Source organism: Bos indicus, chromosome 1 (genome assembly GCF_029378745.1).
Source record: "Bos indicus isolate NIAB-ARS_2022 breed Sahiwal x Tharparkar chromosome 1, NIAB-ARS_B.indTharparkar_mat_pri_1.0, whole genome shotgun sequence".
Taxonomy (NCBI): Eukaryota; Metazoa; Chordata; class Mammalia; order Artiodactyla; family Bovidae; genus Bos; species Bos indicus.
This window is the reverse complement of record NC_091760.1, coordinates 135,973,704-135,999,477: the sequence shown is the minus strand read 5'-3', so window position 1 is coordinate 135,999,477 and position 25,774 is coordinate 135,973,704. Positions and strand designations below refer to the sequence as shown.

The window sequence follows — 25,774 nt, the reverse complement described above, 5'->3', positions numbered from 1 at the left end:
AAGAGAAAGAAATCTTGCCACTTGCAACAACATGGGTGGACCTTGGGAATACTATGTGAAATAAGTGAAATAAAACAGGCAGAGAAAGACAAATGCCATTTGCTCTAATTTATACGTGGAATCTAAACAAAACAACCTGAGCTCACAGACGCAGAGAGCAGATTGGTGGTTGCCAGAGGCAGGGGTTGGGGATGGGCAAATTGAGTGAAGGTAGTCAAAAGGTATGAACTTTGGTTGTAAAATAAGTCATAGGGATATAATGCATATCCTGGTGACTATAGTTAATGCCATATTGCGTATTTGAAAGTTGCTAGGAGAGTAGCTGTTAAAAGTTCTCATCACAAGAAAAAAAATTTTAATGTGATGTACCATATTAAAAAATTGAATAATAAAAATCATATGAGCATCTCAATAGATGCAGAAAAAGCTTTTGATAAAATTCATCATCTATGCATAAATGCAAAAAGGCAAAATGGTTGTCTGAGGAGGCCTTACAAATAACTGAGAAAAGAAGAGAAGCAAAAGGCAAAGAAGAAAAGGAAAGATATACCCAACTTAATGCAGAATTCCAAAGAATAGCAAGGAAAGATGAGAAAGCCTTCTTAAGTGAACAATGCAAAGAAATAGAGGAAAACAATAGAATGGGAAAGACTAAAGATCTCTTCAAGAAAATTAGACACACTAAGGGAACATTTTATGCAAAGATGGGCACAATAAAGGACTGAAACAGTATGGACCTAACAGAAGCAGAAGATATTAAGAAGAGGTGGCAAGAATACACAGAAGAACTATACAAAAAAGATCTTCATGACCCAAATAACCACGATGGTGTGATCTATCACCAAGAGCCAAACATCTTGGAGTGTGAAGTCAAGTGGGCCTTAGGAAGCATCACTATGAACAAAGTCAGTGGAGGTAAAGGAATTCCATCTGAGCTATTTCAAATCCTAAAAGGTGATGCTGTTAAAGTACTGCACTCAATATGCCAGCAAATATGGAAAGCTCAGCAGTGGCCACAGGACTGGAAAAGGTCAGTTTTCATTCCAATCCCAAAGAAAGGCAATGCCAAAGAATGTTCAAACAACTGCACAATTGCACTCATTTCACATGCTAACAAGATAATGCTCAAAATTCTCCAAGTAAGGCTTCAACAGTACATGAACGAAAAACTTCCAGATGTTCATGCTGGATTTAGAAAAGGCAGAGGAGCCAGAGATCAAATGGCCATCTGCTGTACCATAGAAAAAGCAAGAGAATTCCAGAAAAACATCTACTTCTGCTTTATTGACTATGCTAAGGCCTTTAACTGTGTAGATCATGACAAACTGTTGAAAATTCTTAAAGAGATAGGAATACCAGACCACCTGACCTGCCTCCTGGAAAACCTGTATGCAGGTCAAGAAGCAACAGTTAGAACTGGACATGCAACAATGGAGTGGTTCCAAATCGGGAAAGGAATATGTCAAGGCTGTATATAGTCACTTTGCTTATCTAAATTATATGCAGAGTACATCATGGGAAATGCCAGGCTGGATGAAGCACAAGCTGGAATCCAGATTGCCGGGAGAAATATCAATAACCTCAGATATGCAGGTGACACCACCCTAATGCCAGAAAGCGAAGAGGAACTAAAGAGCTTCTTGATGAAGGTGAAAGGGGAGAGTGAAAAAGTTGGTGTAAAGCTCAACATTCAAAAAACAAAGATCATGGCATCCAGTCCCATCACTTCATGGCAAATAAATGGGGAAACAATGGAAACAGTGAAAGATTTTATTTTGGGAGGCTGTAAAATCACTGCAGATGGTGACTGCAGCCACAAAATCAAAAGATGCTTGCTCCTTGGAAGAAAAGTTATAACAAACCTAGACAGTGTATTAAAAAGCAGAGACATATTTTGCCAATAAGGGTTCATATAGTCAAAGATATGGTTTTTCTAGTAGTCATGTATGGATATGAGAATTGAACCATAAAGAAGGCTGAACACTGAAAAATTGATGCTTTTGAGCTGTGGTATTGGAAAACACTTTGGAGAGTCCCTTGGACTGCAAGGAGAATCAAAACAGTCAATCCTAAAGGAAATCAGTCCTGAATATTCCTTAGAAGGACCAGTGCTGAAGCTGAAGCTGAATCTCCAATACTTCGGGCACCTGATGTGAAGAGTCAATTCATTAAAAAAGACCCTGATGCTGGGAAAGACTGAAGGCAGAAGAAAAAGGAGACGACAGAGGATGGGATGGTTGGATGACATCACTGACTCAATGGACATGAGTTTGAGTAAGCTCCAGGAGATGGTGAAGGACAGGGAAGCCTGGAGTGCTGATAGTCCACAAGGTTGCAAAAATTCGGACACAAATGAGTGACCAAACAACGAACAACAACAACAATCATCTATTTAAGATAAAGACTCTCCAGAAAGTGGGCATGAAGGGAATGTACCTCAACATAATAAAGACCATATATGACAAAACATACAGCTAAAATCATACTCAACAATGAAAAGCTAAAAGCATTCCCCAAGACAAGGATGTCTACTCTTACCACTTTTATTCAACATAGTTTTGGAAGTCCTAGACGAAAGGAAAAGAAATGTAACCCAGCAGCAGTATGCTGCTGCTGCTAAGTCGCTTCAGTCGTGTCCAACTCTATGTGACCCCATAGATGGCAGCCCACCAGGCTCCCCCGTCCATGGGATTCTCCAGTCAAGAACACTGGAGTGGGTTGCCATTTCCTTCTCCAATGCATGAAAGTGGAAAGTGAAAGTGAAGTTGCTCAGTCGTGTCTGACTCTTAGTGACCCCATGGACTGCAGCCCACCAGGCTCCTCTGTCCATGGGATTTTCCAGGCAAGAGTACTGGAGTGGGGTGCCATTGCCTTCTGACCCTGTATGCTGATAGATATTAACTAGACCTATTGTGGTGATCATTTCACAATATAGTCACAATAGTGAATCATGTTGTACACCTGAAATTAATATAATGTGCTTGGCACACTGCAGTCCAGGGGTCGCAAAGAGTTGGACACGACTGAGCAACTAACACACACACACATGTCAATTATATCTCAATATAAAATTAATGGAGAAAAAAATTAAGAGAAAAAACCCAACTTGATCTTTGTTACAGAGAAACAAGAGGAAATGGCCATTTGGCGGATGGCTACAAGCCGTGCTACAGAGCTTTCTAGGCAATATGGTGTAAGGGATTCTCAGGTCTCTTTAAGATCTTGGCAGCTTCAGCTCTTAGGCCCCTTTGAAGGGGTGGAAATCAGTTTGTTCTCTGTGTCCTCTGAATATCTTCAGGTGTGGCCTTAGTTCTACCTCCTAAAATCTGTGCATAAGTTCACCATGGATATGTTTCCTCGTGGTTCTTATTTACTTTAACTTCCTGAGTACTTTCCCCCTGCCATCTCCAAATATGTGTAGCAACTTTAAAAGGAGAGGCCTCTAAAGACAGAGCCAGGCAAGTCCTGTGTGTATTGGAGAGGAGGTTCAGATTCAGAGATGCAATCACACTTTTGCATTAACATGCGCTGTGACATCAGTTTGCCAGGAAGGTGGCTGAGGCGACTTTCAGGAGTTCTGTGCCCCACCAGCAAGGGCACACATCTGCTCTCCTGAGCCTCCTGGCAGTTATACAGCCATGGGAGAGCAGCTGAGCTGTGAGTGAGATTTCCCCAGAATTTTCTTGAGTTTGGAGCTCTAAGTTCTGTTAAAAGCTCTGCTAATAAATATCAGAGGAAAGAAATACCTGAAAACAAATGGCACAACTCAGGGAGTGAGACCTTCAATTTTACACCTGCTTCAGTCACCTTCCACATAATTTCCATCTCATCTCTCTTTAAGTAATGACACTATTGGGAGGCTGATGGAGTCTCCTCCACCTGAATTGTAATGGTTACTTACCATTTCCAGCCTCAGTGAAGTTTTCTTTCAGAGCCTGCTGCTGCTGCTGCTAAGTCGCTTCAGTCGTGTCCGACTCTGTGCGACCCCGTAGACGGCAGCCCACCAGGCTCTGCTGTCCCTGGGATTCTCCAGGCAAGAACACTGGAGTGGGTTGCCATTGCCTCCTCTGCTTTCAGAGCCTAAGGCTGGCAAGTCTTGAGTTGATGGCAGGTCACATAATAAGCATGTTCTACCTAACCTGGGCCATACACACCTGTCTTGTGTTAGATAAAGTCCACTCATACTGACTCAGGAAGAGCTGACTTTCTCTTGTCCTTCTGCACAGATGAATTTTTCAGCGCAGGTTGTGCACCTGGATCTCCGCGAAATTCCAGTCTCTGTGCTCTGTGCATTGGCTCAGAGAAGGGTACAGGAAAGGAGTGTGTTCCCAACAGCAATGAAAGATACTATGGCTATACAGGGGCTTTCAGGTGAGTCTTATAATCCTCATACAAAAACAATAATAACCCCAGCCCTGACAAGAGTTCCTTTTAGAAGCTCAGGTGAGATTCTTACATTCCTAGCCCATTAGTCCTGCATGTTAGGGTGGCATGTTTACAAACGTATGTAGAAGCCTGTGTGAAGAGGCATCCAGGTCCCTCCAGGACACCGTTTCCGGAACTGGCTGTCATAGACAGCAAAGACTGGTGGTATGGTGCAGGTCAGGAGTTCTCAATGGCAGCAGGTAGCGGGGGAGGGATTTGCCCTTCAGGGGACATTTGGCAGTGTCTGGAGACGTTTTTGATTATCAGTAGGGTTGAGGGGGTACAACTGGCAGCTAATTGGGAGAGGCTTATAAACATCCTACATGCACAGGGCAGCACCCTGCAACAAGAATTATCTGGCCCCTAATGCCACTAGTGCCAGGTGAGGAAGCCCTACCGTAATTGAATAAACACAGGAGTCAAGCATTAGGCTAACACTCTTCCAATCATCTCTGGGGGGACCTATGACCACGGAAATATACAAAAGTAAAGTCCATGATTTCTACATCTTTGGTTACATCTCTGTTTCATGGAATTTTAATCATTTTTAAAGAGACACCTGTGCACTTTATGACCTTATTAGTTTTTAACTATCCTCTGACTTGGGCCTTTGCTACCCTGGTAGTTCATGAATCCATCAACTTCACAATGATGGTGGTATTCATAACTAAACTGCTCACTAGCAAAGGAAAAACAAAGATTATCTCAATTTTCTAGTTAGAACCACCTTGTGAGTTAGAATAAGAACAATTCACAGTCCACAAGTTTCGAATTTAATAAGTAGACTGTACATAAGGAATCACCTTGGTGGAAAACTGCTCCTCTAATATCTGTATTGATGCTTGGGAAAGGATGTAGACCTGTTAGAGAAAATGTGCTAGAGTTTAGAATTTAATATATAGAACTGCAACTGTGTAACTACAAAGTGTATCAGAGGTTTTGTTTTCTTTTTATTACTTATATTAGTAATATATGAGATTAGTGATCAAATGGGAGTCACAATTGCTGATATCATGGCCAGCCCTGGATCTCTAAAGTGGCATAATACTCAGCCATAAAAAGGAACGAATTGGGTCATCTGTAGTGATGTGAATGAACCTAGTCTGTTATACAGAGTGAAGTAAGTCACAATGAGAAAAACATATTGTTTTTTAACAATATTGTAAAAATTGTATATTGTATATTAATGCATATATATGGAATCCAGAAAAAGAGTACTGATGAACCTATTTGCAGGAGAAGAATAGAGATGCAAACATAGGGAACAGACTTGTGGGCACAGGGGGTAAGGAGAGGGTGAGACGAACTGGGATAGTATTATTGACATATATATATATATATTACCATATATAAAAATAGATAACTAGTGGGAAGTTGCTGTATAACACAGGAGCTCAGCTTGGTGCTCGGTGATGACCTAGAGGAGTGAGATGGGGGGTGGGAAGGAGGCTCAAGAGGGAGGAGATATATGAATATGTATAGCTGACTCACATCATTGTACAGCAGAAACTAGTGCAACATTGTAGAGCAATTATCATCTAATTAAAAATTAAACAAAAAAAAAACAACTTCAGATTATAAGATGGCCCTTCTGAATGACAGATGTAGCTCTGACCTCTTTCCTTCTCTCTCCCTGTCTGGGACTCCACAGGTGTCTGGTGGAGAAGGGAGACGTGGCCTTTGTGAAGGACCAGACTGTCATACAGAACACTGACGGTATGTGCACAACCCTTTGGCCCCATAAATCAGGGTCGTTGGCTCCCTTGTGTTCAGGATATCTTTGTGGAAGTGGTAGGGGCTCTTGTCAGGGTCCAGAGCTGTGATTCTCAACCTGTTTGTTCCCCGATGAGAGACGCATCCACTTGCGTAGGCGGAATGGTGAGGACGGTGAGCTTCCCAGTGGCTCTGAAATCGCTCCTAGAAGCCTTCCCACAGGTGTAGGCACTGTGCCTTCTTTCCCCTAAAAACTCCTAAGAACAAAGACTTTTACATACTTACATTATAATCAGCAGGATCAGGAAATTTATACTAACGTGGTTTAATACTCATCACATCCACAGTCCCTATTCAAAATTAGTGAACTTATCACCCAAAGGCCCTTTATAACTATTTCTCATATTTCTAGGTCCAATATATATTTAACCATATTATAAATCCACTCAGAAAAACATACAAACAGTAGCACCCCTGTAAGAATAAGCACTGGGCTTATTCCTGGTGCTTATAACCAATGGCTTCTATAACCATTCTCCAAGAGGAGGAAGCATGGCCCCTCAGAAAAACAGCTGATTCTGGGGCTGGGGCAGGAAAAGTGTAAGGTGAACCAAAGAGCATCGTGCTGAAGTGCTCAGAGAGATGGAATGTGTCAGAGCACACTGGAACTGTTGTGAAAGCCCTCCACTGGCCAGATCTGACATTTTGAGCATTACAAGAAATAATAACAGTAAGATTGAATAACCCATTGAATAGAATAAGAACACATGAGTCCATCCTGATTAAACGAATGAGTATAAGGGAAATATCTTCTTTATTGCAGAATGCTAATTACAGACATAGAAAAAGTCATGAAGTTAAACAACTATCGTTTGGCAACCAATATAGCAATAATCGATTCTAGCAAGGACCATCAATCAATGGGTACTAAAACTAGTGGGTGGATATTAGATGGCCATGACATTAAAAACAAGACAGCTGTTTTTTAAATGTTGGTAAGAATGAGCATTCCAGCTGCCTATGCTCTATCACTAACAGCTTACACCACCCCCTAGAGTCCAGGCAGTATTACTTCCCTCATAACCCTGTGTGTGTGTGTATGTGTGTGTGTGTGTGTGTGTGTGTGTGTGTAGTCACTCAGTTATGTCCAATTTTTTGCGACCCTTTGGACTGTAGACCATCAGGCTCCTCTGTCCTTGGGATTCTCTGGGAAAGAATACTGGAGTGGGTTGCCATGCCCTCCTCCAGCGAATCTTCTTGACCTAGGAATTGAACCTGTGTCACTTATATCTCCTGCATTGGCAGGTTGATTTTTTACCACTAACCCACCTGGGAAGCCCTCCTCCCTTTACCCAACCTCAAATTTTTCCTCTAGTGCAGGACCAACTCCTCTAAGAAGCCTTCCCCAATGGCATACCTCCATCCTACAACAGAATCCTCTGTCCCCGTTGCTATCATTATTGAGTTCATCACATTCTGTAATAAAATATGGTCACAGGGAGCTCTACTTTTTTCTTACATCTCAACACCAATCACAGTATAAGGTACGCAGAAGTTACTAAGTACTTACTTGAGGGAATATTGGTTTGGCTAATTTTCTTTCACTCCTCCTGTAACTTTTGCTTTTCCCTTTAAGAGCTGTCCTTTTCCTGCTGCCTGAGTGTTACCCTAGGCTGGTTCTTTGCCACTCCTTGATTTCTCTTTGTATCCTTCCAATAGGGCTCCCCTCTCTAGACCTCAGTTCTCTTTGCAAAGACTCCCAAAGCCTTAACCTTCTGAGGGGAATTTATAGAGGAGGCCTACCTCCCTATACACTCCCTACCTAAACACCATCCTAGGATCTCTGTTTGCCCTGTGGTCATGTTTATGTACGAAGTACGCTGATACTGCAACCTGAACCAGAATAAATCCAAACTCCTTACACTTCTTTCTTTACACAGCCTCGTCCCTATGGAGGACTTTGTTATAGGTCCCGTTAGTCAAGCCTAGATTAATCAATGTTGAAAGTGAATGCTGTAGAATTATACTGGGTTTCAAAGTCTTATTCCTTAAAACTATGTGGTGTTTTACAAATTAGCCACAGTAAACAAGCATTATTTTTACTGGAAAGAAAATTTTTTATCATGCCCTACTAGATGCCCACTACCCCTAACCCAGACCAAATCACCTCCCTTCTCATTTTTCCTAATTGTCCTATTTGGAGCTCACACGTTAACATTGATTTCCATTCATTAACTTCTCATAGACCAACCTTTCTTATTACCCAAGTGCCACACTAGAGCTTCCCGTAGTTGCTCAGCAATGAAGAATCCACCCGCAATGCAGCACACCCGAGTTTGATCCCTGGGTCAGGAAGATCGCCTGGAGAAGGAAATGGCAACCCACTCCAGCATTCTTACCTGGGAAATCCTACAGAGAGAGGAGCCTGGTGGGCTACAGTCCGTGGGGTTGCAAAGAGTTGGACACGACTGAGCGACTATACACACACATAGCCAGATGGTATAGCACAGATATTGTCAATCTGCTTAGAGGGTCATGTGCTTCCTACAGTGGAGTCTAAATGGAATTTGGAACTTAGCAGAAATGAAGATCCTTTTGAACATACATCATCCACAGAACGTGGTTCACTGTCCCTTGTCTGGCTGGGAAGACGGAAAGGAATGGCCCCAGGGAACTCCTGATAACTCTCTTCCTCTCCATATTAGTGAAACCTCTGCTGGCCACTGGGTCCAGCCCCCCTACATGCTAGTGGAGGGTGGTCACATCTCCCAGTGAGGATGTTTTGATCTTTGGCTGATGCACCTTTTCTGAACCTAGGAAATAATAATGAAGCATGGGCAAAAAATCTGAAGAAGGAAAATTTTGAAGTACTATGCAAAGATGGCACCAGGAAACCTGTGACAGATGCTGAGACCTGCCACCTGGCCCGAGGCCCGAATCATGCTGTGGTCTCACGGAAAGATAAGGCAACTTGTGTGGAGAAAATATTAAACAAACAGCAGGTATGGACCAGCCAGGGACTCCAAACTGTTTTTATTGTGTGGGTATGGATTGCTGAGGGATTTCGCAGGCGAGGAGAAGCCCACACTCCTGTATTCTTTTCCTGGAAGTTAGAACTGGGAAGGTATGGATGGTGGACTGGATCTCCCAGACCTGCTCTACTCATATCTTCTGCTTGCTGGAAATCAGACCTCAACTGACACATGTGTTCCAGGGTCCAAGCATCTGCCTTCTAGCTCGACCCTGACCTTGTTCTGTGGTACCCTCATTTTACCCACTTCTGCCTTTTTTTTTTTTAAATGAAGGCAACTAATCCTGTTTCCCAACTCTTTTTGGATACAAGTCATCAAATGTGGACTGTGTTTCTTTTGCTTAGACAGACTGAGAACCATTCCAAAAGGAAGAGAAACCCAGGAACCCTACCCTCAGGGAGATTGTCCTCTGGTGAAAACAACCAACCCAGGGCTGGCCCTGTGGGGAGAGGGGCTGTCTGAATATTTTAATCCTAAAGACCCTTCCACCCCTAAAGACCAACCTCCCCTCAGTGACAGCTTCCTGCCTGTTGATGCATCATTAGTTTTCTCCTTTTAAAAATGAAGATAGCATACCTTTGTGAGTCCTCTTAAGGTAAATGACACTAATAATGAGCATTTAATGAACATTTCCTAAGTGCTAGATAGAATGCTAAACTTTCTGTAATCATTATTTCATTTATAATCTTAGAAGATGTGGACAAGTCCAGGCTTTTATCAATTTAGGATCAAAGATGCAGCTGACAACTACCTGTACCAACCCCTCATTGGGTGGCTCTTATTTAATACCTTCTTGATAATACTACTTAAAAGGGAAATGTTTATGTCCTCTCATTTCCTGGAAGTCATCCCCAAGGCCATGGCCAATGAAGTGGGGAAGAGAGATCAGAGAAGTTAGCAGTGGGTGGGTGGGAGGGAGGGAATTCCCCAAGGAGATGGGACTAGGCTGGACCCTACAAAGGATTTTGGGGCCTCAGGGAAGCCTAGATTTGGGGCCCATATTCGTGTTAATGCCAAGGGAAGGATGTGGAAAGATCCCGAGGCATCCCCTGCAGCTTCCCTTTCTTCCCGGGGCTGGTTCCCAGCTTCCAGTTTCCTCCATCCCATCCATGTGTTCCCAGGGGCTCTTTTCCACAGGTCCTCATGTACTTTCTGTCTATTTGACAGGATGATTTTGGAAAATCTGTAACCGACTGCACGAGCAATTTTTGTTTATTCCAATCAAATTCCAAGGACCTTCTGTTCAGGGATGACACTAAATGTTTGGCTTCAATTGCGAAAAAAACATATGACTCCTACTTAGGGGATGACTACGTCAGAGCTATGACCAACCTGAGACAATGCTCAACCTCAAGTGAGTAGGAGGAACAGCATGGGGAACCTGCAAAGTGAATATGGCTGGGGTTCTGGGTGCTGGATTCAAAAGGAGGGGCAGACTGTAGTCACCAGGAGATGATCAGCTGACTAGATGAAATGAGGAGGGAACAATGCAACCTAGCATGGATGAAAGGCTACTTGTATGGGCAGATGGTAAGGGGACATGGGCTGACGGCACTGGACATGCAGAATTCCATGCTATTGCTTAGAAAAGGACGAGAGCTACATGCCCGTGCCCACTGCTCTGCTCTGAATACCTTTTTTATACTGTGCTGTCTTGTTCAAAATGGTAGCCTCTAGCTACCTGTGGATATTTGCTGCTGCTAAGTCGCTTCAGTTGTGTCCAACTCTGTGCGACCCCATAGACAGCCTCCTACCAGGCTCCTCTGTCCCTGGGATTCTCCAGGCAAGAACACTGGAGTGGGTTGCCATTTCCTTCTCCAATGCATGAAAGTGAAAAGTGAAAGTAAAGTCGCTCAGTCGTGTCCGACTCTTAGCGACCTCATGGACTGCAGCCTACCAGGCTCCTCCGTCCATGGGATTTTCCAGGCAAGAGTACTGGAGTGGGGTGCCATTGCCTTCTCAGCTACTTGTACGGGCAGATGGTAAGGGGACATGGGCTGATGACACTGGACATGCAGAATTGCATGCTATTGCTTAGAAAAGGAAGAGAGCTACGTGCCCACTGCTCTGCTCTGAACACCTTTTTTATACTGTGCTGTCTTGTTCAAAATGGTAGCCTCTAGCTACCTGTGGATATTTAAATTTATATTATTAAACAAAATTTAAATCAGTCACACCAGCCATAATTCAAGTGCTCAGTAGATAACCTGTGTCTCCACATAGATGAAAAAAGAGAACATTTCCAGCACTGCAGAGAGTTCTTTTACATGGTGCTGTTCTTGAGAGCTTGAATGGTGATAAGTACCAGCAACTCTAAAGTTGCTATACATAAAACAGGCATACCTTGGAGATACTGCAGGTTCAGTTTCAGACCATTGCAATAAAAGAATATTGCAACAAAGCAACTCATATGAAGTTTTTGGTTTCCCAGTGCATATAAAAGTTACATTTATACTACACTATAAAGTGTGCAATAGCATTGTCTAAACTAACAATGTACGTATCTTAATTAAAGATACTTTATTGCTAAAAAACCCTAACTATCCTCTGAGCCTTCATAATCTCTCTGCTGGTGGAGGGTCTTACCTCAATATTTATGACTGCTGACAGATCAACTGTGCCAGTTCCTTAAAATAAGACAACAATTAAGTTTGCCCCATCAGTCAACTCTTTTTTTTTTTTTAATCCTTGATGACTGGGTTTTAAACTTTATTTTCACAAATGATAAAAACTTTCTCTTGATTCTTCAGAGAATCAGAGATATGTTAAAAAATTGTACAGTTTAATTTAGATATTATAAATACCATTGGAAAAATTTTAAAGGCTACTATTATTGAGATATTTGTATTATTTATTTATTTTTTATCCTAAACACAACCTATTTACTTATTTATTTTGCTTGCTGCATATCTATTTTTTAAAATTAGAATTCTAACATGCTTTTCATACTAAATCAAGCAAGTAGAATCAAAATGTCATAAATTTTTTAAATAGGCCAAAAGTTCATTATCACAATAGTAAAAGATGTTTACTAGTTTTCACAATGAATAGCCAGACCCCCCCAAAAAATAAAAAGATAATTACAATTTCAAGTCATAATGGGAACATGATTAGCCTAACAATATATAATAATTACACATAATTTGATGGGTCAAGCAGAGTCATGTGGTAAATGGAAGTGCATACATGCACAAGTTTTCATCTGCCCAGCCAATTTATGTCTTTGGGTTGGTTTAATCTACTTAAAATTAAGGTAATTTTCGATATGTATGATTCTATTAACATTTTCTTAATTGTTCGGGATTTATTTTGTGTGGGTCTTTTCCTTGTCTTGTGTTTCCTGCCTAGAGAAGTTCCTTTAGCATTCATTATAAAGCTGGTTTGGTGGTGCTGAATTCTCTTAACTTTTGCTTGTTTGGAAAGCTTTTGATCTCTCTATCCGATCTGAAGAAGAGTCTTACTGGGCAGAATATCTTAGTGGTAGGTTCTTCCCTTTCATCACTTTAAATATATCATGCCATTCCCTTCTGGCTTGTAGAGTTTCTGTTGAGAAATCAGCTGATAGCTTGATGAGAGTTCCCTTGCATGTTATTTGTCATTTTTCCCTTGTTGCTTTTAATATTTTATCTCTGTCTTTAATTTTTGTCAGTTTGATTGCTATGTGTCTCAGTGTGTTCCTCCTTGGGTTTATCCTGCCTGGGACTCTCTGTGCTTCCTGGTCTTGGTTAACTATTTCCTTTCCCACATTTGGGAAGTTTTCAGGTATTATCTCTTCAAATATTTTCTCAGGTCCTTTCTCTCTTATCCTTCTGGGACCCCTATAATGCAAATGTTGGTGCATTTAATGTTGTCTCAGAGGTCTCTTAAGCTGTCTTCTTTTTTCATTCTTTTTTCTATATTCTGTTCTTTGGCAGTGATGTCCACCATTCTGTCCTCCAGGTCATTTATCCATTCTTTTGCCTCAGTTATTCTGCTATTGATTCCTTCTAGTGTATTATTCACCTTGCTTTGTTTGTTCTTTAGTTCTTCTAGGTCTTTGGTAAACATTTCTTGCATCTTCTCCATTGTTTTCCCAAGATCCTGGATCATCTTCACTATCATTATTCTGAATTCTTTTTGTGGAAGGTGGCCTACCTCCACTTAATTTAGTTGTTTTTCTGGGGTTTTATCTTGTCCCTTCATCTGGGACATAACTTTCTGCTTTTTCATACTGATTTACTTTCTGTAATGTGGTTTTTGTTCTAGCTGTTGTGGGATTGTGGTTCTGCTTGCTTTTTCTGTCTGCCCTCTGATGGAGGAGGCTAAGAGGCTTGAGTAAGCTTCCTGATGGGAGGGGCTGGCAATAGGAAAAACTGGGTCCTGCTGTGGTGGGCAGGGTTTTGCTCAGTAAAGCTTTAATCCAATTATCTGCTGATGGGTGGGATGCACTCCCTCCCTGATTTTTTGGCCTGAGGTGACCCAGCCTAGGGGTCTATGGGCTCTATGGTAGAGTTAATGGTGACCTCCAAGAGGGCTTACACCAAGGGGGACTTTCCAGGACTGCTGCCGGTGCCCCTGTCCCTGTTATGAGCCCCTGCCCTCCCACACCTCCACAGGAGACCCTCCAACACTAGCAGGTAGTTTGGGTTCAGTCTTCTGTGGGGTCATTCTTTCTTCTGGGTCTTGGTGTGCACAAGATTTTGTTTGTGCCCTCTAAGACTAGAGTCTCTGTTTCCCTCAGTCCTGTGGAAATTCTATAATCAAATCCTGCTGGCCTTCAAGATCAGATTCCCTGGGGATTCCCAGTGCCTTTGTCAGATCCCCAGGCCAAGAAACCTAACATGGGGTTTAGAACCTTCACAACAGTGGGAGAATTTCTTTGGGATTATTGTTCTCCAGTTTGTGGATCACCCACCTGGAGGGTATGGGACTTGATTTTAACATGATTGTGCCCCTCCTACCATCTTTCTGTAGCTTCTTCTGTGTCTTTGGCTGTAGGGTATCTTTTTTTGGTGGATTCCAGCATTCTCCTGTTGATGGTTGTTCAACAGCTATTTGTGATCTTGGTACTGTCACAGGAGGAGATGAGTACACATCCTTCTAGTCTGCCATCTTCAACTGGAAGCCTGAAATTGATGGATCAACTCTTCTTTCATGACTGATTCTTCTGTAGCATCCAACGCTATTTGATAGCATTTTACCGACAGTAGAACTTCTTTCAAAATAGGAATCAACCGTCTCAAGTCCTGACATTGCTTTATCAACTAAGTTTACATAATATTCTAAATCCTTTTGTCATTTCAACAATCTTCACAGCATCTTCACTAGGAGTAGATTTCATCCCAAGAAACCACTCTCTTTGTTCATGCATAAGAAGCAGCTCCTCATCTGTTAAAATTTTATCATGAAATTTGCAGCAATTCAGTCATATCTTCAGGCTTCACTTCTAATTTTAGTTCTTTTAATATTTCCATCACATCTGCAGTTACTTCCTCCACTGAAATCTTGAACCCCTTATAGTCACTTATGAGGGTTGGAATACACTTCTTTCAAATTCTTGTTCATGCTGATATTTTGACCTTACTCCATGAATCACAAATGTTCTTAATGGCATCTAGAATGAGGAATATTTTCCAGGTTTTCGGTTGACTTTGCCCAGATCCAGCAGAAGACTCACTGTCTATAGCAGTTATGAAACGTATTTCTTTAATAATAAAACTTGAGAGTTGGAATGACTCCTTGATCCATGGGCTGTAGAATGGATGTTGTGTTAGCAAGCATGAAGTGAAGTTGCTCAGTCGTGTCTGACTCTTTGCGACCCCAAGGACTGTAGCCTACCAGGTTCCTCGGTCCTTGGGATTTCCCAGGCAAGAATACTGGAGTGGGTTGCCATTTCCTTCTCCAGAGGATCTTCCAGACCCAGGGATTGAACCCTGGTCTCCCGCATTGTAGGCAGATGTTTTACCATCTGAGCTACCAGGAAGCAAGCATGAAAGCAACTTTAATCTTGTACATCACCATCCAAGCTCTTGGGTAACAAGGTATGCTCTCAATGAACAGTCATATTTTAAAAGGAATGTTTCTTTCTGAGCAGTAGGTTTCAATAGCAGGCTTAAAATATCCAGTAAACCCTCTCATAAATAGATGTGCTGTCATCCAGGCTTTGCTGTTCCATTTACAGAGCACATGCAGAGCAGACTGAGAATGATTCTTAAGGGCCCTAAGTTTTTTAAGAATGATAAATGAGCACTAGCTTCAGCTTCAAGTCACCAGCTGCATTAGCCCCTAACAGGGGAGTCAGTCTGTCATTTGATCATGAAGACAGGCACTGACTTCTCCCCTCCAGCTAGAAAGTCCTAGATAGCATCTTCTTCCAAGTGAAAGCTGTTTCATCTGCATTGGAAATCTCGTTTAGTGTAGCCACCTTTATGAACTATCTTGGGTAGGTCTTCAGTGTAACTTACTATAGCTTCTATACCAGCACTTGCCGCTTCACCTTGCACTTTTATTTTTTAGAAATCTTATTTATTTATTTTATTACTGGCTTCACTGGGTCTTTGTTGCTGTGTGTGGGCTTTCCTTAGCTGTGGTGAGCAGGGGCTCCTCTGCTATGGTGCTCTGACTTCTCACTGTGGTGGCTTCTTTTGTTGCAGAGCATGGGCTCTAGATGCACAGGCTTCAGGAGTTGCAGTGCACAGGTTTAGTTGCCCCACAGCATGTGGGATCTTCCTGGACCAGGGATTGAACCTGTGTCTCCTGCATTGGCAGGCAGATTCTTTACCACTGAGCCACCAGGGAAGCCTCCGCCTTGACTTTAATGTTATGGAGACAACTTCTTTCCTCCTCATGAACCAACCCGTACTCACTTGAAGCATTTCTCCTGAAGCGTCCTCACCTCTGTCAGCCTTCACAGAACTGAAGAGAGTTAGGGTCTTGCTGCAGCTGAGGCTCTGGCTTAAGGGAATGTTGTGACTGGTTTGATCTTTTATCTAGGCCACTAAAACTTTCTCTGTAACAGGAATAAGGCTGTTGCTTATCATTTCTGTGTTCACTGAAGTAGCACTTTTAATTTCTTTCAATAACTTTCCCTTTTCATTCACAGTTTGGCTAACTCTTTGGCACAAGAGGCCCATCTTTGCTTTTGACATGCCTTCCTCACTAAGCTTAATCACATTTAGCTTTTGTTTTAAAGAGAGAGATGTGCAATTCTTCCTTCCACATGAACATTTAGAGTCAATGTAGGGCTATTAATTGGCCTAATTTCAACATTGTTGTGCTAGTGGAGCAGCAGGAACACACATAATATTTATCAATTAAGTTTGCCATAGTAATGGGCATGGTTTGTGGTGCCCCAAAACAATTAACAATAGTAACATCAAAGATCACTAAACACAGATCACCATGACAAAGACAATAATAGTAATGAAGAAGTCTGAAATATTTCAAGAGTTACTAAACTGTGATGCAGAGACATGAAGTGAGCAAACGCTACTGAAAAATTAGCACCAGGAGACTTGCTTGACACAGGGTTGCCACAAACCTTCAATTTGGAAAAAACAGTATCTCCAAAGTGCAATAAAGCACAGCACAATAAAAGAAGGTATGCTTATACTTATCTAGAATACCAGTTTGTGCTATAGCTATGTTGGACATCATTTAATGACTTGGGATCATTTGGAAGATTTGGGAGAATACCATGTAGCTCAAGGGAGGTTATTCTTCAACTGCAGAGTACAGGTCCATGAGCCACAGTCCTTAAGATACTGATTCCCAGGCCCTGGGATACTGATTCAACAAGTCTGTGCCAGGTTTGGGATTTCTGTATTTTAACAGCTGCCCACATAATTCTGGTTTAAGGATCCTCGGCTACTGTTCTGCTGAGGGGGTGGAGACTAGCCCCCGGCAGGGGAACTAGCACAGGCCTGGTGCTTAGTGGATCTTATTATGTTAGTTCCTTGCCTGGATCTGAGAGGATAGTTCTCTTAGGCTCATTCCAGCCACATGGACTCAGGTGTGGGAGCCCTGCCCATAGGACATAAGGCAGGAGATGGTGCAGGGCAGGGAAATCCTGTTACTGTCCTTGGTGTGGGGCACTGCCCAGTGCAGACACAGGAGCTGTGCAGGCAGGAGGAGGAGGCATTGGGAGGAGGGTCAGGTTCACCTATCAGAGGAGCAGGGCAACTGGTCTGAGTACTTTTGTATTGGGCTTAATTGTTGATTCACTTAACAGGAACTAAATATAGGTAGATTTTTAACTGTCCAACCCCTCTGCTCTGCCCACACAGAACTCCTGGAAGCATGCACTTTCCACAAACCTTAAAATCCAAGAGTGGAGCCAACACCTGATGGAGATGGGAGCTCATGGGACCCATAAGCTTCATCTGGTTTCGCTGGTCTGAGTGATTTGGTTGCCCTCACAATTTGGTGGTGGCGCCTCTGCAGGACAAAATAAAAATAAACATTATTATTGGTTTTATCTGTTAAAAAAACTTCATTTTCCCCCCTTAATGCTTGGTCTGCAACTAGCCCTTCCTTCAGAGCTCAAGATTCATTTGCTCTTTCCCACAGCCACAGTTCCTGGGTACAGTCCAAGTAGGAATTCTTTCTAAAAGGGGTCTGCATGGTCATTTTAATAAAATCAAGTGTACAAGGCTTGATTGAATCAGGTGTGTACGTGTGTGTGTGTGTGTGTGTGTGTGTGTGTGTGTGTTGGTGGGGAAAGGGCAGGAAGGAGGATGCAGAGTAAATATTGACATAGAGTGCTCAAGGCAGTACAGAAAAATAATATAGATGATTTACATAGTTTAAAATATTTTTAATACATTTCATCAGGTATGCTTGAGGTTCCAAGTCTTACTGCTTGCAAAAGTGAATCACTGGAACCTCATCTTGCTAAAAATCGTCCCTTGACCCCAACTCTCATGGCAGTCACTGCCCTGTCTCCTCCCACTCTTAGTGGAGCTCCTGAAAGGTGGATTCTTATTAATGACTGAACACAGAGAAATCAGTCTTCTGTTCCACCCATGTGCCTGAAGCTACTCTGGTCAAGGTCACTGCCCACCTGCCAGCTGTGAAAGCCAATTAGTTCTTCTATCCTTGAGTCTGTTTACTAACTTGATACAGATGACCACTCATTCTTCCTTGGAACCCTTTCCTAGCTTCTCTGATATGGGAGCCCTCAACTTTGGTTCCCACCTCTCTGTCCTTTTGTGGTCTTATTGGGGGCTTATCCTACCAGTTCTGAAATGTAGGGTCATCTTCCTGGGGCTCTTCTCTTCATCCAGTGCTCTTTCCACTTTCTAGGCCCTCTCTAAGCAGCAAGAATGACTCCCAGGCATCTATATCTGTAGTTCTGACCCCTGCCTGCAGCATCTCACATGCACACCTCCTCCTGCCTGTGGATCTGTACTGTAAAGTTCTCACAGCAACCAGAAGCCCAACAAATAAAAAGGGAGGTGATCATTTTACTCCTTCCCTCCCCTACTTCCCTAAGCCAGCTCTTGTTCCCATACACTTCATAAAGACAGGGTCTGCTACCCACTCACAGGAGTCATAAACTGAGGAGTCAAATTTCAATTCAGTATTCTACTTCATTCTACATCTAATGTCAGCAAGTTCTGTTGATTTTGCCTCCTAAACAACTCTCCAAGTTTGCCCCTTTGTTTCCTAACTCCTACCACAGTTTCACTTTACAGTCAGGGACAGAGCTACAGGTAGGGGGTTTCTAAACACAATGGTCCACAGTTCTCAACTTTCTGGTATCCAAAGAAACAGACCTTGGGTCTACTTTGCAGTCCAGACCTGAGGTTCACCTTTTTATACACAGCCGTGCTTTGCTTTGAGCCTAACAACACTGCCTTATGTAATATTCACCTAAGCTCCACCCTCACCCCAAATCCTATAATAATTCTTTCTTATCCTTTGTTTGTTGAGATGTCCCAACCATTTCTCTGGCATGTAGTCTGTCTTACTCCAGTGAATCAACAAATCTAATTTTATCAACAACGCACTGAGTACCTACCATGTACCAGGCACTGTTCTAGAGACTGTGAACACAGTAATGTATATTATAGTCTCTAAAAATAACTTTGTTCTGTTGTTTATTATTTACTCTAGATTGCCTTCTTGTCAGTTTATCTGTACAGAGAAATGTCTGAAATCATGTTCACCAGATACTATTGATATAACAATTAAGGTGATTCCTGGTTTTCTTCTTTGATCTTTCATTATTTCATTATTATATTGAGTTTTTAATGTAAAAACATGTCCCATTTTAATTATTTTCTTTTAAAAAATCCTCTATTTTTTTCAAAGAAACAGAGTTAAGGAGATAAGCCAGAGTAGGGGAATCACATGATTGGTGTCCTGAGTCTGAGATAGGTTCCGTTGTGATTTGGAACTGCTGGGAACAGGAGAGGGAAAAATGCATTCAGTGAATGAGACATTTTAACTGATGAAAGAGAAGAAAAATAGTCTCCGCTGGTTTTGCTGTAACTCTCCATCTGCTGATAGAATCAGGGAGCAGAACACTTTCAGCCAGCGACAGTCAGTGTCGGTACGTCCTCCTTCTACATCCATCTCCACAGAGCTCCCAGGAGCCTTTGGAGTCCCCGAGGTGACAGGACAAGGAGCCACTGATGCCATCCTCTCCTGCTCTCATTACTGAGACTGACAGCCCCACCTTCTAACTCAAGTGTGGAAGGTGTGCACATCTCTTCCGCCTTCATTATACCCAGAAAACAAATGGAAAAAAAGAGTATGACCATGTGTTATCAAACCCTTGCCTCCTCATTCCCAAACTGCACCACCAAAATGGTACTTGTTCACTCACATGCTCTGACTGAAAATCCTTATACATTGAGGACAGTTCTGGTAGGTGTTCTCTGTGTCTGGCCCTTCCTCCTTCACTGTATTTTTAGTCACTAACAGAAGTTATTATTAATAAAAGGAGGTGTGTGTGTGTGTATTGGGTGTTGGGTGGTGAATACAGAGCAGGGACCAGGACCACAAGAAAGAAAAGAAATAGAATGCAGTAAGATTGCTGTTGGTTCTGATCGTTTTAATTCATAATGTTAATTTAAAATAAAATAGTTGGGGATTTCTCTGGCAGTCCAGTGGTTAGGACTCTGCACTTCCAGTGCAGGGGGCATGGGTTCCATCCCTGGTTAGGGAACTAAGATCCAACATCTTTAGTGAGTCCAAAAAAAATTCCCTGGTAACTCAGCAGGTTAAGAATCTGCCTGCAATGCAGGAAACCCTAGTTTGATTCCTGGGTCAGGAAGATCCCTTGGAGAAGGGATAGGCTACCCACTCCAATATTCTTGGGCTTCCCTAGAGGCTCAGCCGGTAAAGAATCTGCCTGCAATGTGCGAGACCCGGGTTCAATCCCTGGGTTGGGAAGATCCACTGGAGGAGGGCATGGCAACCCACTCCATTATTCTTGCCTGGAGCCTGGCGGGCTACAGTCCATGGGGATGCATAGAGCTGGACACGACTGAGCGACCAAGCACTGTGTGTGTGTATATATATATATATATATATATATATATATGTGTGTGTGTGTGTGTGTGTGTGTGTGTGTGTGTGTGTACATTAGTTGGATTACTTACTTTAACTTCACATCCTAAACATTTTCTCTCAATCTGGAGTCCTTATTGCCTCCCTGTATTGATGAAATGTGCCTGGAAAATGAATTTTACTGTGTTAAAGCATATAGTGAAACATAAAGGAGCCCAACAACCTGGGATCAATGGATAAGTTACTCAACCCGTCTCAGTTTGCCCTCTGGAAAATTGGGATGGTGGGCCATTTTGAGCATTAAACAAATTAACAAATATAAAGGATTTAGAAAAATGCCTGGCTCTAGCAAGCACTCATTGTGAGCAGTTATCCTCTTTACTGGGGAAACAGTGGAAACAGTGACAGGCTTTATTTTGGGGGGCTTCAAAATCACTGCAGATGGTGACTGCAGCCATGAAATTAAAAGATGCTTACTCCTTGGAAGGAAAGTTATGACCAACCTAGACAGCATATTAAGAAGCAGAGACATTACTTTGCCAACAAAGGTCCGTCTAGTCAAGGCTATAGTTTTTCCAGTAGTCGTATATGGATGTGAGAGTTGGACTATAAAGAAAGCTGAGTATCCAAGAATTGATGCTTTTAAACTGTGGTGTTGGAGAAGACTCTTGAGAGTCCCTTGGACTGCAGGGAGATCCAACCAGTCCATCCTAAAGGAAATCAGTCCTGAATATTCATTGGAAGGACTGATGGTGAAGCTGAAACTCCAATACTTTGGCCACCTGATGCGACTCATTGGAAAAGACCTTGATGCTGAGAAAGACTGAAGGAGGGATGAAGACAGAGGATGAGATGGTTGGATGGCATCACTGACTCAATGGACATGAGTTTAAGTAAACTCCGGGAGTTGGTGATGGACAGGAAGCCTGGTGTGCTGCAGTCCATGGGGTTGCAAAGAGTCAGACAGACTGAGTGACTGAACTGAACTGAAGCAAGCACTCACTGTGCGCAGTTAAAGAGGATCTTTACCTCCTTACCATCCCCTCCTTGTTCCCCCGAGCTCACTTTTCATTCAAGCCCTCACCATCTGTTACAGGAATGCTGCTGATCACTTCTAGGACATGATTTACTTCTGTGTCACTGACTCTCTCTTCTCAGGCTTCTTTGTAGTGTCCCCTTTCCTCCTCACTCTTCACACTCTCCACGATTTTTTTTCCTTCTATTTAAAAAAATTTTTTTAATTTATTTTAATTGAAGGCTAATTACAATATTGTGGTGGTTTTTGTCATACATTCACATGAATCAGCCATGGGTGTACATGTGTTCCCCACCCTGACCCTCTCTCCCACCTCCCTCCCCATCCCATTCCTCAGGGTCATTCCAGTGCAGCAGCCCTGAGCACGCTGTCTCATGCATCGAACCTGGACTGGCAATCTATTTCACATATGATAATCTAGATATTTCAATGCTATTCTCTCAAATCATCCCACCCTCACCTTCTCCCAAAGAGTCCAAAAGTCTGTTCTTCACATCTGTGTCTCTTTTGCTGTCTTGCATATAGGGTCATCATTACCATCTTTCTAAATTCCGTATATATGCGTTAATATACTGTATTGGTGTTTTTCTTTCTGACTTACTTCGCTCTGTATAATAGGCTCCAGTTTCATCCACCTCATTAGAACCGATTCAAATGCATTCTTTTTAATAGTTGAGCAATATTCCACTGTGTATATGTTCCACAGCTTTCTTATCTATTCGTCTGCCAATGGACATCTAGGTTGCTTCCACGTCCTGGCTATTGTAAACAGTGCTGTGATGAACATCGGGGTACACGTGTTTCTTTCAGTTCTGGTTTCCTCCGATGTGTACGCCCAGCAGTGGGATTGCTGAATCGTATGGCAGTTCTATTTCCAGTTTTTTAAGGAATCTCCACACTGTTCTCCATAGTGGTTGTACTAGTTTGCATGACCACTTGTTTACATATGACTCCCAAATAAAAATCTGGCACCTACTGCTGACACTTCACATTTGTTTACTGTATTGCCTGCATGATATATGATTTTAGACTTCCCAGAGGCACTGGAAATTCCATGTACCCAAAATACAGGCAGTTTTCATTCTGGCTCTGTCCCTGGCTTCAAGGAACTTCAACTGAGTTCTCTCATTCATGCTGAACACTTTGATCTTCCCAGCAATACCACACAAAGTGTTTCAGATGCAGTCTTGCTAGCTCTTCTTCTCCTTAATTCAGCTTGTACAATTAATCGCCAAATCCTATATATTTTCCTTCTAAGTGTCTCTCATAACTGTGCCCTCCTTTCCACACTTTCCACACTTCCCTGGTTCAGACGCTGTGCATTGTTTGCCAAAACACTGCAACAGCCTTCACCTGGTCTCCCTGCCTGTCTTTTCTCTCTCAAACCGTAGTACTCCCTTATCAGCCAACAAACTATTTCACTCTCAACTGAAACTTCTTATTGCATCTAGGTAAAATCTAGGTTCCTCAGTATATCTCCCAGTCCCTTCATGTCTAGCTTTTGCCAACATTTCCTGCTCATCTCCTGCCAATTCTGCTGAAATGACAACTGCTTAATGACAGACTGCAAACTGGCAGCTTCCAGACCAGCCACTTCTAACTCTACGAGGTGTTTTATTTAGGCCACAAGTTTTCATTCCTTGCTGAAATTTTAAAAGTGGAAAATTTCCCTTAAAAACCTATTTTTCTGGCTTCTCTTAAAAAACTGAAGAACTGGCCATCTTGGTCCCACATACCTGCCTGGCAAAGTAGTGGCTGTCACTTAGGGCAGAGTGACAATTTTCAACAGCCTCAGCCCTTCTCTTTGATTTTCCTGGCTGCTTCCCTTAATGTATTTCATCTCAGGGGCAGCTCTACATTAAGGGAAGTAGCCAGGATTTACAATTTAGTGGTGGTGGTGGTGGTGGTTTAGTTGCTAAGTCGTGTCTAACTCTTGAGACCCCATGGACTGTCGCTCTCCAGGCTCCTACGTCTATGGGATTTCCCAGGCAAGAATATTGGAGTGGGTTGCCATTTCATTTTCCAGGGGATCTTCCTGACTCAGGTACACTGAATTGCCCATTCGTTTCTGCACAGAGCACCCTTTCTCCTATTACGCCTGCAGAGGCTAACTTGTCCTTCAAGTCTCACTTCCTGTCATTTTCCTCCAGTAGCTTTTCTCTGAACCCATGTGGCTTAAGCGCCCCTTTATTCATCCCCCATACCTCACCTTACACCCTCTGTCACACCTTGTGCCACACCTTATATTCCGATGAATGTAATGCTTGAGTTTGTGTAATGCTTGAGTTCCTCACAAGATTCACTTCACCTCACGAAGGGAGCGACTGGAAATCCTCAGGGGAGGTTTCTTGAGCCATTCATTTTATTCATCCACCATTCTGTCAACAACCATGAAGAGAGAGGGACATTTGACTCATATTCTAAAGGATGAGTGTGTCGCTCATCCTTCTGGCTGGCTGCTTAGTCAGTCTTTCGCTGGGAGTACAGTGTCCAAGAGAACTACAACTCCCATCAGGACCTTCGGTATACCGGCCTACGAAGGAGGAAATACAGCTTAGAAACTACCACTTCCGTGATGCTCCGCTTCGCAGGCCTGCGCAGAGCCCAGGGCCACGTTGCTTTTGCGGTGCCGGGTAGCGTGATCTCAGCCATGGCGTCCGCGGACTCCCGGCGGATGGGCAATGGTGGCGGTGTTGGCGGAGCCTTCCAGCCATACCTGGACTCTTTGCGGCAGGAGTTGCAGCAGAGGGACCCAACGCTGCTGTCAGTCGTGGTGGCGCTCCTTGCGGTGCTGCTGACGCTAGGTAAAGAGGTGGCCGGCGGATATGGCGGGTGCGGGGCGGGAGGGGATCCGAGCTCGGACTGGGCTTCTGTAGACCGCGGAGCAGAGGTGGCACCTAAGGGGCGTCTAGAATGGGAGACTAACAGCTTATATACTCCTGCCCTCCTGCCTGAAGCAGCAGAAACAGCACAGCGTTAGAGGGGATTTCCCGCGACCCCCAGAGTGACGTCCTGGTCCTTGGGCACGGGTTGCTAGCTCCTGTACTGCCTGAGCGCCCCGTTCTCCCCTTCCAGTGCTCTTGCTACCAATACTCAAGTGGTTTTCACTCCAAGTTTGAGCATCCTGTGTTTGCGTGAGCACCCTGTGTTTGCGAGCTGGGCGCGGGGGATATAGAGTTAGTAAGGCAAGGTTGCACTTGAGTATACTGGCGGGGTAGGGGATGCAGAAAAGTTGACAGTTGATGGTGGCTGGCATTCAGCGGAGTCCTCAAGAACAACGATTATAATGGTGGTAATAACAGTGAAAGTAAGTTCCAAATGAATGAGGCATGCTATGGTAGACCTCTTAATTTCTTCCAGCCCAACCATATATGCGTATTGTTGATAATCAAGGCGTCATTTTGGTTGTTTTTCTCTATTCCACAGTGTTCTGGAAGTTCATCCGGAGCAGAAGGAGCAGTCAGAGAGCTGTTCTTCTTGTGGGCCTTTGTGATTCCGGGAAAACATTGCTTTTTGTCAGAGTAAATGCTTTGATTTATACCTCTCTTAACACTTGATAGGAAATTTTAGGGCACCGTATTATTCCTGTTAGGTTTACTTTGGGAAAAAAGCTGTTGCTGACAAATTGGAGAATTAATTTTTGACTCACTTGGGAGAACGAAAAGACTCTTAAACTGGAACTTCTTGGCCATTTTTTTCTCTCGTACCAGATACCGACATATTTAGCCTTTATCCCATTTAAGGGTTTTATATACTAACTACTTTCATGCCATAGTTAAGGATACCAGAACAGCTGAAGAGATAGATAGAAGACATTAATCTGTATGCAATGTGTAATTCTTCTGAGAATTTGTCAAAGAAACTTTTCTTGGCTACTTAGGCTTCGCTTCACTAATATTTATTTCTAGTCTATGTAGTATTTTTAAATGTTTGGTTTTTGCTACAAAGAGTAGCAGAGGCTTTCTCTTTATTATTATTCTTTTTGAGAGTATAAGTTATTTTCCTTTCCACTAAAGAAATATAATCTCTAATCATTTCTGATGATTGTAAATGTTGAGAAGGTTGGTAAATT

At 42.8% G+C, this 25,774-nt stretch overlaps 1 protein-coding gene across 1 annotated transcript in view; it reads left to right on the top strand.

Annotated features, from left to right (window-relative positions):
- Window positions 1-25,774, top strand: part of LOC139184546 (serotransferrin-like) — an 85,858-nt gene that overhangs the window by 21,222 nt on the left and 38,862 nt on the right. Inside the window, 8 exon segments of the mRNA XM_070794654.1 lie at window positions 4,227-4,371; window positions 6,077-6,141; window positions 8,956-9,140; window positions 10,338-10,528; window positions 18,472-18,483; window positions 24,261-24,335; window positions 24,337-24,506; window positions 25,129-25,223. Coding sequence (XP_070650755.1) covers window positions 4,227-4,371; window positions 6,077-6,141; window positions 8,956-9,140; window positions 10,338-10,528; window positions 18,472-18,483; window positions 24,261-24,335; window positions 24,337-24,506; window positions 25,129-25,223 — 938 coding nt within the window.